The sequence below is a fragment of the Mustela putorius genome, unplaced genomic scaffold (genome assembly GCF_011764305.1).
Source record: "Mustela putorius furo isolate JIRA1106 unplaced genomic scaffold, ASM1176430v1.1 tig00003875_pilon_pilon_pilon, whole genome shotgun sequence".
NCBI lineage: Eukaryota > Metazoa > Chordata > Mammalia > Carnivora > Mustelidae > Mustela > Mustela putorius.
Window position 1 is genome coordinate 5209384 of NW_025422026.1, and position 15867 is coordinate 5225250.

The following is a 15867-nucleotide window of genomic DNA, read 5'->3' on the forward strand; positions in this document are numbered from 1 at the left end:
GGGTAAAGAACCTCATATCTAGATTCTAGCCTGTAACAATAGTCTGAGTGGCCTCAACAGTTCAATGTAAACCAAGCCCAATCTTTAGCCTATGCCCAGACTTCACAAATGACCCAGGAAAAAAGGACGAATGATCCCAGCTCCCCTAGAAAGGGCTCTTCCTTCTCTATTTCCACTGCTCTGTGATGTCTTTAAAAATATGATTTTTGAAGTTTATCCTTTCCACCCCCTCCCGCACCCAATCATTATAGCAGGAACGATGACCTACTGATACCTAGTACATCCTACTCAGACACAGAAGTTCCTTGTGGGTAACACTGAATATTCTAGAAGAACTTTGCAGTTATCACTGGAAATCTCAAAAAGCTTCTTGCATCTTCTCAGCAAACATAACACAAGGCAGGCTATGTATATATAACCTTAAATTCATTTGGTTGTTTATTTATTTATTTATTTAAGGCATGGAGCCCAGCACAGGGTTTCTACTCATGACCCTGAGATCAAGACCTGAGCTGAGATCAAGAGTTGGATGCTTAACTAACTGAGCCACCCAGGTGCCCCTATTTATTTTTTTAAGATTTTTTAAAAGGTTTTATTTATTTGAGAGAGAGAGTGCATGCTTGTGCACAAGCAGCGCGGAGGAGCAGAGGGAGAAGCAGGCTCCCCACTGAGTAGGGTGCCCCACAGGGGCTCAATCTCAGGACCCTGGGATCATGACCTGAGTCCAAGGCAGCCACTTACCTGACTGAGCCCCACAGGCACCCCTAACCTTAAATTTAATTAAGATCTTTCTCCATACCTGGTCTCTCTCTTTTTTTAAAGATTTTATTTATTTGACAGAGAGAGAGAACTCACAAGTAGACAGAGAGGCAGGCAGAGAGAGATGGGAAGCAAAACCCCTGCTGAGCAAGGAGCCCAATGCGGGGCTTGATCCCAGGACCCTGAGATCATGACCTGAGCCAAAGGCAGAGGCTTAACCCACTGAGCCACCCAGGCGCTCCCATACCTGGTCTATTTATTCATTTATTTATTTATTTATTAATATATATATATATATTTTAATTTTTAAAGATTTTTATTTATTTATTTGGCAGACAGAGATCACAAGTAGGCAGAGAAGCAGGCAGAGAGAGAGGAGGAAGCAGGCTCCCTGCTGAGCAGAGAGCCCGATGTGGGGCTCGATCCCAGGACCCTGGGATCATGACCTGAGCCGAAGGCAGAGGCTTTAACCCACTGAGCCACCCAGGCGCCCCCCATACCTGGTCTCTTAACTACTTTTTTTACTTTGCTCCTGGGTGGTTAGGGATATAAATATACTTATCTTACTAACACACACTTTGAAAATTCAATACAGTTGATGTAATAGGATTTGTTCTTCCTAAGGTTTATCAAATACCATTGCAAACCCTGGTTTTATATTTTTAGAATTCTGTATTTAATACTATGAATAGGTAACATTCTCAGATGTGTAAATGTCAAAAGAGATTAAAAAATACACAGTGAAGTCTTTCTATGATTCTTTCCCCCTTCCCATTCCATAATAGGTATCCTTGATTGTTTCTTACTTATCAGAAAAGATTAAATGCATTTGCAAGCAGATATGTATAAACACTACCACCCCCTTTTATTACACAGACCATCATATATTATGCTCCCCAGTTTGCACCTTGTATTTTTTTAGTTGAAAGGGAACTTACCAGTTCATGTACTTGACCTCCCAGCAGGATTCAGGGCATGGGACAATCCAGTCAGAACCCGGTTTCTTTCCCACTCCCGCCCATACTCTCCTCTGTGGTGGTTTCTTCCAAAGTTAGTTCCCACTCCTCCTCTACGGGGTGCTTCCTTCCCAGTCCCGGTTCTAAGATGTCACCCTAACAGGCTAGCAGCCCCACCAGAAAGGGTGCACCTGCCAGGCTCCCAGTACATTCTAACAATGGACTAGCTGGAATCCCAGGCCCATCCCTCAACCAATCATGGGGACCAAGACAGTGGGAGACGCTAACTGGCCAGGCGAAAGTCACTTGACCACCTCTGGAGCGCTAGGCTTGAGAGGTCAGTCCCCCAAGGGCATGGGCTGGGAGTTGGAGGGGTGGCTCTCCAAAGGGGTATCATGGTGCTGCGAGCAGAAAGGTAAAAATGACAGACATCTGCTACTATGAAAGATGCTGTTTCATTGTCTTTGGAGTTGTTTGGTGGGGGGTGGGGGGGTGGTTTGGCTCCTTCATGCCTGGAAGCTGTGTTGTTATGCCTAACACAGGTGTTACTATCTCAGGTGTGGCTGAGGGGACACAGCCACTAGCACTGACCTCTTGGAAAACGCCTCAGGGCGCAGAGGGCTGTTCAAACTGTGTTTTGCTGGCTTCTGTATTGGTCTCTGATGTCTGTTAACCACGGGGCCCAGGGAACAGCCAAAGCTGTTTACATCTCACCTGCAATCCACTTTTGCAAGCTTGGAAAGACCTTTTACAAACCCTCCAACCCATCCCAAGTCTGTACCCACAGCCACCTCCTTTATATAATCCCCACAATGCTTGCTGGGATTTCCCCTGCTCTAAATCAACCCAGGGCTAGGAACCAGACATCTAGGGGCAGCTTCTATGCCCCCAGATCCTGATGGAAGTATTCAGACTAGGACTTTATCATTAAACACTCAAAAGCAAAAAAGGGGGGTTGGTCAGAATGGTCAGGGACAGGAGACAGAAAAAGGGGGGGGCAACATTACCCACCTAGAGATACAGCTGTCTGACTGTTCTGAAAAATTCTTCTTAAGAGAAAAACAGGCGTGTATTGGGGGATTGGCAAGAAGGGGACAGAGTAGGCTGTGGGCAGGGAGAAGTTGCCGCCTAGAACCAGGGGTCTCTTCCTCCTCCTTCTTTCCTCTCATCAGCCGGAGACAGAAACTAACAACCGCGGCTTCAGGCAGCTAGAAGCCTGAAACAGGAGAAAACCAGTAGGCAGAGAAAAAAAGAACAAAACAAAACCGAAGCCCAGATACAGGGGGAGAAAATAAAAGGTAACTAAATAAATTATGTGTCTGCCTAATATTTTAACACAAATGTGTAATAGATAAATTACATATGTACATACGACATCTAACTAAAAAGAAATTTTCTTAATTTGACCCAATTGGAAATCCAAAATTTGTGTACAGACAATGTATATAGCAGAAGAATTTATGTAACAGAGATAAAAACGGTGCTGATTGTCTTTTGTGTGTCTGCAACCCAAGTTCTAAATTAACTTTAGCATTTGCTAAAATGCACCAATTGACGTAACTTCATGGTCTTAATACTGGGGCTCAAATTACAGTTATATCCAGAGATTCCACTATATTTAAACATCGTGTCTGCTATAATCTTAAGAAAGTAACTAAATATAAGATAGAGAAAAGAAGTAGGAATGTCTCACTTTAACTATAGCTTTGTCTAAATTTCCCATAGTCATAATACCCATTGTCCTAAAAATATCCCACATTGGCACACACTCTAACACAACGAGTAATAAATTAAAACTAAATCTTTGGCACTTTCAAATTGGCTTGGTACAATGGGACTCCACGGACCCCTTAGTTAAAATAGCTATTATAGCCCAATGTAAGTTAAAACAGGGCCTTCGAGGATTAAAACTTATTATATAAAACCTAATTAACAAAAGGGTGATTATCCCTGATGCTTTTCCGTTTGACAGCCTAATTTCGCCTGTTCTTAAACTTGGACAAAGTAAAGGGTGCTGGATTCGTTTGCTGGGGTTGTCATAACCAAATACCACAGACTGGGTGACTTAATCAGCAGGAATTGATTTTCTCACAGTTGTGGAAGCTGGGAAGTCCAAGGTCATGGTGTCGGTTGATTCAGTTTCTGGTCCAACCTCTCTTCCTGACTGGCTTGTGGGCCTTCTTGCTGTGTCCTCACGTGGCCTTCCCTCTAGTGGTGCAGAGAACGAGAAATCTCTCTCCCCTCTCTCTCCTCTTCTTTTTGTAATGCCACCAGTCTTATTGGATTCAGGGCATGCCCTTATGACATCATTGAATCTTAGTTATCTTTGTAAAGGCCTTATCTCCAAATCCCATGAGGGTGGGGGTTGGGGCTTCCACTTATCAATCTTAGAAGGACATTCATAATCAGTCCACAGCAGGTGACTCATGGTGGATTACTATGACATGAGTGCTCTCATCCCATCCATTGGGTCTTTATATTCAATACCTAATACTATTAAGACTACTGAATCTATCCAATCGACAATAGGTTTATATTTTGCTCTTATAAATGTGGCTAATACATTATATCGTGTGCCTGTTCCAACAGCTTCTCAGCTGCATTTCACCTTCACCCCTGAAGGAGCATAACCCACCTCTTCCGGGGTTGGGGAACCTCAGCAGCTTCACTACCGCATACAGCCAGCACAGACAAGATCTTCCCACGTCCCCCAGGAGCACAGGCATTCCATGACCGATGACATGCTTCTCCAACGAAACTCATTTGACACACTCCTTGCAGACATGTAAGTCCCGTATCTTTTAGTCCTTTGGGGGCTGGTGGTGACATATTCCTCATTTACACCCCCTCCCATCAGTGCCCTCAGAAGCTCCTTCACTGTCGTAGAATCTTTAGCAACTTCTTATGTCTCCTGGAATTTCTAGACTACTTGAAATGGCCGTAAGTTGCCTAAGAGCTTGTGATACAAGAAACTCTCTCTCTTAGCCTCATGTGACACACAATTAAAACAAAAAAGTAACTGGTTACACATTGGGCTTTCCTGGAAATAGAGACTCTCACAGACCTTGAGTCTATGACTTTCCAGATCCATTGTGCTTTTCTAGATATCAGCTCATACCCTCCAGCAACATAACTGCTGAGAAATACACTTAACCTGAGAATTACACCAAGACATTATTGTCAAACTTGTGTTTTTAAAAATATTTTATTTATTTATTTGATAGATAGAGATCACAGGTAGGCAGAGAGAGGCAGGCAGAGAGAGAGGAGGAAGCAGGCTCCCCACTGAGCAGAGAGCCCGATGCGGGGCTTGATCCCAGGACCTTGGGATCATGACCTGAGTCGAAGGCAGGCTTTAACCCACTGAGCCACCCAGGTGCCCCTAAACATGTGTTGTTGTTGTTTTTTTTAATTTTATTTATTTATTTGACAGAGAGAGATGACAAGCAGGCAGAGAGGCAGGCAGAGAGAGAGGAGGAAGCAGGCTCCTTGCCTAGCAGAGAGCCCGATGCGGGGCTCGATCCCAGGACCCTGAGATCATGACCTGAGCCGAAGGCAGCGGCTTAACCCACTAAGCCACCCAGGCGCCCCTAAACTTGTGTTTTTAATACACTTTACAAACCTGACCAAAATATTGTTAGAGACACCAAAAATTTCCCATTTGTTTTTGTTTTGGCTAATGCTATATAAATGGAAAACCTGGTTACGGGCTGGCGGAGAAGGACTTCTTATATGTCTCCATTTCAGGCTCAGAGTAAAATGTTTCCTGTGTTGTATGAGGAACTTGGGCCCTACTTCCTGAAAGTCTCCGCTCTCGTCACCCGAAAGTTCCACTGAAATGATTCTAGATAGCCACCGGGCCAACTGTTCTGTGCTTTTTTTTTTTTTTTTTTTTGATCCAGTATTTGTCCTTTTGACATATCTTCACCCATGAATAGCTAAAGTCTGTGATCTTGCTTTTTCCAGCACAGTAAAGTCCTATTACAAATCCTGCCTCTAATCTCCAGTCCGTAACCAGAGCCCCCTCCTCCTCTGACTCTCACACACCATCCCAGTGTTTCCCCCAGCCAAAATCCATTCAGGGACAGGCACTAGATCTGGGAACATCCCCCGTGCCCCACAGCCCACCAGCACTATTCACACTAGCCAGTCCTAAGCTATTTTCCCTGCCCTGCCTGCACACACCCCAATAAGTCTCTGGCTTAGGCTTTCCCTTGTTCCTCTCTGCATCCTGACCAAACCTGTTGCTTCCCCATGTGGCCCTGTGAGGTGTGCTTCCCCCTTTCAGGAAACATTAACTCATAAAATCTTTCTGTGTCCTCATTCAGGCACTTGCATGAATTAGAATTTTGCAGGTACAATTGAGACAGGAGCCACTGCTCAGTACTCAGACGCAGAATACCAGGCTCGTGTGTGTATCTCTGTCCCCATGTGTGTTTGTGTGTGCACATGCATGCGCACACGGGTAAAAGCGCATATGACATAAAATTTACCATCACTATTTTAAGTGTACAGTTCATTAACATTCATTCCATTCAAAGTGTTATCCAGTGTTATATTGAGGATGTTATCCCCAACATCCATCTCCAGAACTTTTTTTTCCCCAACATCCATCTCCAGAACTTTTTTTTTTTTTAAAGATTTTATTTATTTATTTGACAGAGAGAAATCACAAGTAGATGGAGAAGCAGGCAGAGAGAGAGAGAGAGAGAGAGGGGGAAGCAGGCTCCCCGCTGAGCAGAAAGCCCGATGCGGGACTCGATCCCAGGACCCTGAGATCATGACCTGAGCCGAAGGCAGCGGCTTAACCCACTGAGCCACCCAGGCGCCCCTCCAGAACTTTTTTATCCCCAGAAGTTTTTCATCATCCCAAACATAAATTCTGCCTGGTATCCACCATCTCACTTTCTGTCTCTGAGTTCTGGGTACTTGATATGAGTGGGATCATACAATAGCGGTTGTTTTGTACCTGGCTGGTTGTATTTAACGTACTGTCTTCAGGGTGCATATTGTTACGTGTGTCAGAATTTCATTCCTTTTTGAGACTGATGCATGCTCATTGCATGTATATATTTATTCATCCATTCATCTCCCAGGGGACACCTGGTTTGTTTCCGCCTTTTGGCGATCATCAATGACACTGCTGTGAGCACTGGCATACAAATGTGGATCTCCACATAAGGACCAGAAAGAGCTTTCTGAAAGCCGTTTAACTTACTTCCCTCCTGAAAAACCTTCTATGGGTAACTAAACAACAGCGAGGCGCTTGCGTATTAAGTGACTGAAGCTCAGGTCAGGATCCTGAGAAGAGTCCCATATCATGCTCCCTGCTGGGCAGGAGGCTTGATTCTTCCTCTCCTCCTGCTCTTCCCCCTTGCTCATTTTCTCTCTCTCTCTCTCTCTGCCAAATAAATAAAATCTTTTTAGAAAACCAAAAACAGGGGCGCCTGGGTGGCTCAGAGGGTTGGGCCTCTGCCATCAGCTCACATCGTGATCTCAGAGTCCTGGGATCGAGCCCCGCATCAGGCTCTCTGCCCAGCGGGGAGCCTGCTTCCCCCTCTCTCTCTGCCTGCCTCTCTGCCTACTTGTGATTCTCTCTCTCTCTCTCTGTAAAATAAATAAATAAAACCTTAAAAAAAAAACAAAAAACAACGAGCAACAATGAGATACCATTACACACCCTGCAGAATAGCTAAAATGTAAAGGATTGGCAATTTCAGTGTTGGCAAGGATGCAGACAATGGGACAGTCACATAGTGTTAGTGGTAGTATAAAATGATACCAACCACTTTGGAAACATGACTGTTTCTACCCGATAGCCCAGAAATCCCATTCCTAGATACTATTTACCCAAGAAAAAGTAATGCATACAATCACAAAGACTTACACAAAAATGTCCATAGCAGCTTTATTTATAACAGCTACTGGGGGAAAAAACGCTAATGTCCCTCTGTAGATGAATGGATAAATAAATTGTGGCATGCTCATACAATAGTGTACTCATGTTAAAGAATAACTTTTTAAAAGATTTTATTTATTTATTTGACAGAGAGAGGTAGAAGTCCAAACTGAGATCTGGTCCCTATTTTGTCTCCTGTCATCTATCTCTGTTGCTCATTTTCCTGACATTTCCTCAAAGGTCCCTTACGGTGTTTTTTCCTGTTCCCTGGCCTTTCCCACCAAACCATACCTCTCACTCATCTCGCAGTCTTACCTAACGCTGCCAGTCTGTGTAGGTGTCCCTCCTGGGTGCTCCCAAAACATCGATCAGTGTTCCTATCACTTTTGCCACCGACCTGCAAGTCTAACATCCTGTGCGCTCCCTGAGAAAGTTCTCAAGCTCAGCACAATGCCTGGCAATAGGGAAGGCAGAGATGTGAAAGACAAGAAAAAAGCTAAAGGAAAATTAAGGCAGTGTGTGGCCCAGGAGATTTCAGCTGAGTGTCACCCTTCATTGAGTTCTGAGACGATCCTACTTTCCTTTCTGGGTAGTACCCTTGAGTCTGAGTATTCGGAGCTCTCTAGATTTTTCATACCTTGTACTTTGTCTCTATCCTGCTATTTGGCCTTCTCACTATTAAAAACCTGCTTTTGCTTTTCCCCATGTGTTTTGTTTGACTGCAGCGTGTTATCTTTGTAGCATTTTAAAATCGGCACATTTCACATAAATTTTCAATTTTTCTTAGAAGAAAGAAAGGGAAGGAGGGAGGAAAAGAGGGAAGGGGAAAGCGGGGTAGGAAGAAACATCTGGCATCACAGGGCCCCAGTCTGGCGTGGCAACACTCGGCGGCAACAGCAGCGTGGCTTCGCACTCGGGGAGCGCACACGTCCCCCGAAGCAGCTGAGTTTGCGACCCCTTTCCCGGTCGATGACACGTACAGTAGCTCGGGTGGGGCAGAGGCCAGCGTTTCAAGGAGGTGGAGGGGAGAATCCGTCGAAGCCTCACAGAAACATTGGGTAAGAGCCTGGGCCTGGTCTGTGGAAACTGCCAAGTCTCGGGCTCCTCTCAAACTCCGGGGGTTTTCACTCCCGCCCCAGCGCTCCGTTTAAGGGGCCCGTCTTATTGAAAGCCTCCACCGACAAGAAACACAGGGCACACAAAGATCCCGAGAGTACCGGAAGCCCGGGGGTTAACCGAGGTCACGTGACCCCGACTTCCGCACTCTGATTGGGCGTGGGGGACGCCCCCCGTCCCAGGGGCGGGGACAGGTGCCATGGGGTGACGACATTGGTCGGTTTCCTCAGGAAACAGCCAATCGGGATCGGCCGGCTTCCGGCGCGAAATGAGCTGGCGCTCCGCGCCGGGGCGGAGGAGGCTGCGCGGGGAGTTTGGACCGGGTTACCGCCCGCTGCGAGCTTGCTGGATAGGTGAGTGCGGCGCGCTCGGACTTACGGGCGGACAGGCCTGGCCCAGCTCCCGCGACTCGGCCCCCGGGCCGAAGAGGAAGGCTCTCAGGTTCCTCCGTTGCCCGCTCTGGTTCGGCGCGGCCCGCGAAGCCGTGCTCGGTCGCGGCCAGTAGCCTGAGAGGAGAGCCGAAAGCACGCGTGTTCGCAGACCCGCGCACAGAGGCGCGGGGGTGGGGCCGGGGCCGCCCCGGGCGTCGGTGGGAGAGCCGGCCCAGCACCCACGGTGTTTGGTTCTGTGCGCCGGTGCCTACCGGGGTCCCAGCCCAGACCCCTGGCACTCCGCACGCCCCCCAAGACCAAAGCTCGTCCTCTTCCTGTGTCCTTCCACGGGCACGCGCTGGGCTCTGGGGTTTTGGGTGCGCTGCGTGTCACGTGCTCGGGACCCATTATCTTACAAGTGTGGCTCCACGGCACCTCCGCGAAGGGGAGTGGTTGCGGACACAGGCTGCGTCGCATTGCCTGGATCCAATCCCGGCTCTCCCGGTACGAACCCCGTGGCGGCCCACTCGTCATTTAAACTCTGACTCGGTGTCCCTCTGTCTTAAGGCGGAAATCATCTCTTCCACATCCTGGAGGTTTCGTTAGGATGAAATGGCTTAATGTAGCCAATGGATGCTTCAGGGAGTACTTGGTACGTAGTAAGGGTTCCGTTACCCCAAGTAGGTAAAACTGCCCTCCTTTTGACGAGGAGAATCTGAAGCACCAGTAGGTTGTCCCTGTGTTAAAAGAGCTGCCTGACTCCAAGGCGTCTTCCACACCAGACTTCCTCCCGTACCCCTCACGTGCCCTCAGGTTACTCAGCGTTTTGGACATATAACGGGCTGAGATGGGGGAGGCACATGCCAGCTCCTGGTGCCACCAGTGCAGACAAGTAGCACTTCTGTGTCCCGTCAGGGTTCAGGGGCAGTAACGGCAGAGACTGGGGTAGATGTCAGACATTGGGGGGCGCCTGGGTGGCTCGGTGGGTTAAAGCCTCTGCCTTCGGCTCGGGTCATGATCTCAGGGTTCTGGGATCGAGCCCCGCATCGGGCTCTCTGCTCAGCCGGGGAGCCTGCTTCCTCCTCTCTCTCTGCCTGCCTCTCTGCCTACTTGTGATCTCTGTCAAATAAATAAATAAAATCTTTAAAGAAAAAAAGAAATTGGGAAGGCAGACAGAAGTATTGCATAGGAGGAATGTAAATAGAACTATATTGAACCAAAGTTTTGTTAGCCAGGCTGCTGTTGGAAGGTAGCTTATAGTCTGAGAGGGAACAAAATTTCTGGGTCTCGAGTTCTTTTCAGTGCGGATCACCATGATAGCCACCATATTCATTCTATTTCTTTCTTTTTTTTTTTTTTTCCCTTAAGATTTTACTTTTTTGACAGAGATCGCAAGTAGGCAGAAGGGCAGGCAGAAAGAGAGGGGGAAGCAGGCTCCCTGTGAGCAGAGAGCCTGATGCAGAGCTTGATCCCAGGACCCTGAAATCAGGACGTGAGCCCAAGGAAGAGGCTTAACCCATTGAGCCACCCAGGTGCCCATCGTTCTATTTCTTTTTTTTTTTCTTTTTTTTTACTGATAAGAAAACCCAGAATTTAAAAACTACACAAAGCCCTTGGGGTTAGGTGTGTAGTGAAAGTCCAATATGCAGAGAAATCATATGCATCCAGTTGGGGATAGTCAGTAGTATCTATGAACGAGGGAGAAGGGAAGAGATAAGAAGAGTGGGAGGGATTTGAAATATATTTGAAGCACTTTATGCCTTTGAAAGAGAGTAGGACAGAATTTGACTTCTTAAATTTGGTTGGTGAGTACATGGGTATCATTTTTTTTGTATGCTTGAAATATGTAAGGTTAAATATATATTAAACGATTATATTTTTCATACTAGTTTTAACCAAATACACACTTATTCCAACATATAATACCTATTCTCTGTATATACTTTTATGTACTTCTTTTAATGGAAGAAAGGATAGAACAAAGAGGCCCAAAGTAATTGCAAAGTACCCGGGAATGGAATGCTAAAAGCCCTAGGGTTCGCCATTGCTGGGAGCATGTCTTAAGCAGTCTCCTTCTCCAAGCACCTGCTGTTCCATTGGCACAAATACGCCATGGACACGCTTCACACCCCCCACCCTGTCTGGAACTGTACACCTGCCCTTCAAGACCCAGTTCAGTATTCTTTTGAAAGCTTCTCTGGTTTTCCTGAGTTTTTCCTTCATCTGGGAAGCTATAGACCTGCCCCCACCTCCACACTGGCCCATTTTGTTTTTTAAATTGAAGTATAGATGGCACAGAATGTTACCTTCGTTTCAGGTGTGCACCGTAGTGATTTGACAGCTCTAGACTGCATGCGGTGCTTGCTGCAAGTGTAGCTACTACCTGTCACCGCCCAAACCCGCTACGATACCATTGACTCTATGCCCTGCACTGTGCCTTTCATCCCCGTGACTTGTTCATTCCCTGCCTAGAAACCTGTACCTCCCATTCCCCTTCACCCATTTTGCCTGTCCCCAGACCCCTCCTCTCTGGCAGCCATCAGTTTGTTCTCCGTATTTATGGGTCACAGACTTTTAAAAGAAGAGACGTTTTCTGGGACTTACTTCATTGAGTTGTAATTACTTGTTGACATGTCCATTTCCTGCCGGTCTAGAAGCTCATCTAGGGAAGTAATTAGGTCTTGCCTGCCTCTACTCCAGTGCCCAGAATGGTGCCTGGCATGGAGTGAAAAACACATGCTGAAGTCAGCTTGTGGAAGGTCGTGGGGTTATGACATATGGACTTGGTTCTTTAGAATTGCAAGGAACTATTAGATTTACTTTGTTTAAAAATTCCTGTATCTTAATGAAACCCATTCGCAGTATCTAGGAAAATATTACACCCATAATTCTAGCTTTCAACCACATCAGCTATTTTCCTTTGTCATGGGTCCTTCCCGAATTTTAGCTATACAGATTCTTAGCTGTAAGCATAATGTACTCATAATTTACTCTTTTGTTTTTCCAATATCAAAGTACTCCCATGTAGCCACTAGGTCTTCATGACTGTGATTTATCTTATAAATTATCTCAGTATTGCACTCTCTTTGGTTTAATCGGTATGCAGTGTTACTTCGTGCTATTAATTCTTAGAAAAGAAAATGTTTTCCCATAAGTTTATTCAGTGTCTGTGTAGTCTGGCGAACTGTGTGTTTATACTCTCTGATCATTTGTTCATGGGAACTTTGGTGTTCTTTGTATGGTGGTTTTTTTTTTAAGATTTTTTAAAAAATTTATTTATCTGACAGATCTCAAGTAGGCAGAGAGGCAGGCAGAGAGAGAGGGAAGCAGACTCCCCACCGAGCAGATAGCCCGATGCCGGGCTTGATCCCAGGACCCTGAGATCATGACGTGAGCCGAAGGCAGAGGCTTAACCCATTGAGCCATCCGGGGGCCCCTCTTTGTATGTTTTTAATACTAATTCTTTGTTTTTGCCAACTTTCATTTCTCACAGAAATTTTTTAAAAGGATTTTATTTATTTTAGAGAGAAAGAGCTCATGCGTGGCGGTGAAGGGCAGAAGGAGGTGGGGGAGAGAATCCTAAGCAGGGTCCAAGTTGAGCACAGAGCGTGATTGGGGCTCGATCTCATGACCCTGAAATCATAACCTGAGCTGAAACCAAGAGTCAAATGCTTAACCAACTGAGCCACCCAGTGCCCCTCTCAAAGAAATTTTTTGAGAAAGAGGCTACATAGTATCTTAGGAAGTACATAGTATATGTATATATACAATTTAAAGATTAATTATTTAAAAATTGCAAAGTTTAAAAATTATAAAGTTTAATTAACAGTAAATTATGTAAACATAAATAATGATTATAAAATAGTAATTTCACATAACCATCAAACAGATCAAGAAATAGAGTATTCCCGGTGTCCCTGGAGTATGACTTCCCTCTTAAGCAGTCTCCTTCTCCCCGCACTAGAGAGAACTATTCTGATTTTGTGATGATTATCTTGTCTTCATAGTTTACCCTATGTATGCATCCATGGGTAACATAGTTCAGTTTTACCAGTTTTGAGATCTGTAGTTCATGTATATACTCTCCTTTGTCTTATTTGGTTTGACATTATGTTTGTGAGATTCTTCCATATTGTGGATACAGGCTTTTTAAAAATTTTTAAAATAATTTTTAATAAACATCTATGTTATTGCTGTATTTATTTATGTTATTATGTGATTGTGCCACAGTATCTGTCCTGGTGTTTTGGGTTTTGTTGTGGGTTTTCTGTTTGTTTGTTTAAAGATTTTACTTATTTATTTGACAGACAGAGATCACAAGTAGGCAGAGAGGCAGGCAGAGAGAGAAAGGGAAACAGGCTCCCTGCTGAGCAGAGCGACCTATGCCGGGGCTCGATCCCAGGACTCTGAGATCATGACCTGAGCCGACGGCAGAGGCTTAACAACCACTGAGCCACCCAGTTGCCCCTATTTGTTTGTTCTTACCTATCTTGCTTTTTATGGTATTTGGATTGTTTTCAGGTTTTGGCTATTAATGTCGTTGTGAATGTTCTTGTACATATGCCCTGGTGCACATGTTCACAAGTTTGTATATGTAAGTCAGAGAACTACCGGGCCGAAGAGTGTGTGTACCTTATACTTTATAAGGCCAAATTGTTTTCAAAGGTGGTTGCACTGCCTCCCACCAGTGTGTAAGACTTTCCTTTGCCCCACATTCTTGCTAATATTTGATATTGTCTTGTAATTTTTGCGTATTTAGTAGGTATATGTATAGTAGTGTTTTCTTATGGTTTCAATTCCCTGGATTATTAGTAAAGGTGAGCTCCGTGTTGTTTATGGAATGTTTCCTTATTTGTAAAGTGTCTGTTCGAGTTTTTTGTCTTTCTTAGCAGCCATCTTGCTTTATCTCATTACTTTGTAGGAATTGTTTAAACATCCCAAACCCTACTAATTTGTCAGGTATATATAATGCAAATGTCATCTCTGTGGCTTTTGAACACAGATTTTAAATATGGTAGTCTACCATTGTTAAGCATCTTTTTTTGTGAAATGCCATAGGTAAAAGTGCAAAAAACATCTGTATAAGCTGTGTAGGAATGAGTTAGCATAGTAGGCCCGAGACTTCTCTTTAGAAGGACCTCCTTGCAAGATTGGTTCTTGGCTGGTGAATGGGAACTTGGCTTTTGAAACGCTTCCTAAGCCAATATGGTTGTTTTGCCTACCTGGGACACTAACATCTGCTTTCATTCTGAGAGTCCACGTTTTCGGTGGACAGAGGGTTCCTTTGTAACCAGCCCCCAGTAAAAACCCTCGATTTTGCATCTCTGGCAGGTTTTCAGGGGCAGAAATGGTGCATCTTCCCTGAGCGAGAGTGTGCTCTCATGGCAGGTAGAGAGCAGTATCCTACAAGCTCTGCGTGGTAGGCCTTTTCCCCTTGCTGACCTGGCTGATCCCTGCTCTCTGTTGCTACAGTAAATCTTAGCTGCGAGTAGTACTTACTATGTGCTGAGTCCTAGAAGTTGTTCAGTGAAGCACTGAACGTGAGGGAGTGGTCTGGGAACCCCCAAAATAGCTTAATGACATATTTGTCAAAGCTCAGAATATGAGCTTTCTGCTCATATTTGTCAAAGCGAATACCCCTGTACTTAGCAAAAAAGCACATAGCTAACACCCTCAGAGGGTGTCTGCCCCATCTCATCCTGTACCCCAAAGACAACCTTCATCCTGACTTTCGTGTGATCATTACCTTGCTTTTCTTTACATTCACTTGTCTCAAAAGTCTTGATGCTCTTTTAGGCTATTTGACACATAAAAAGATTCTTAAATTAAGATGTAATTCTCACAGACCTGTACCCTTGGGGCAAATAATACGTTGTATGTTAATTTTTTTTAAAAAGGTGTAATTCAATTTTGCAGTCTTTTTTCTTTTTGTTAGTGCTTTTTGTATCTTATCTGAGAAATCTCTGGGAAGGTATAAAGTTATTTTATATTATCCTGCAGAAACTTGATTTTTTTTTTTTAAGATTTTATTTGCTTGAGAGAGAGAGAAAGTGAGAGTGCACGCATATGCTGGAGAGGGGCAGAAGGAGAGGGATAAGCAGACTCCCCCGTGAGTGGAGAGCCTATGTGGGGCTTGATCCTTTGGGATCATGACTTGAGCCAAAGGTAGACATTTAACTGACTGAGCCACTCAGGCACCCCCAGAAACTTTATTGTTTTGCCCTTTACATTTAGATCTGCAGTTCACTTGAAAGTGATTTGTGGGGCACCTGGATGGCTCAGTGGGTTGGGCAGCTGCCTTCGGCTGAGGTCATGATCTCAGGGTCCTGGGATCAAGTCCTGCATCGGGCTCTCTGCTCAGCAGGGAGCCTGCTTCCCTCTCTCTCTCTCTGCCTGCCTCTCTGCCTACTTTTGATCTCTCTCTGTCAAATAAATAAATAAAATCTTTAAAAAAGAAAGAAAGAAAGGGATGTGTGTGTATGGAGTGAATGAAGTAGGGTTTAAACTTCATTTCTTTTCCATGTAGCTATCCAGTGTCCCAGCACTAACTATCAGAAAGATTGATTCTCTGATGTGCTGCAGTTATAAGTGTCATAAATTATTATAATTTGTCTGTGTATGGGTTTGTTTTGGGGTCCTTTTACTCTTCCACTGGTCTTCCTGCCTGTCCTTATATCATCACTGCTTGCTTTTTTTTTCTTTTTTCTTTTCTTTTCTTTTCTTTTTTTTTTTTTGAGACAGAGCACCTACAAGCATGGCGGGGAGC

General features: G+C 44.9%; 1 protein-coding gene across 4 annotated transcripts in view; it reads left to right on the forward strand.

Moving 5' to 3' along the window:
• Positions 1-4323: 4323 nt before the first annotated feature.
• Positions 4324-15867, forward strand: part of BLM (BLM RecQ like helicase) — a 94573-nt gene continuing 83029 nt past the window's right edge. Inside the window, exon 1 of one of the 4 annotated variants that reach the window (XM_045067227.1) lies at positions 4324-4500. In XM_045067227.1, coding sequence (XP_044923162.1) covers positions 4445-4500 — 56 coding nt within the window. In that variant the 5' untranslated portion in view covers positions 4324-4444. Of the gene's footprint in view, positions 4501-8974; positions 9084-9124; positions 9754-15867 lie in introns of those variants that run through there. The other 3 variants (XM_045067224.1, XM_045067226.1, XM_045067225.1) reach the window with 3 other exon arrangements.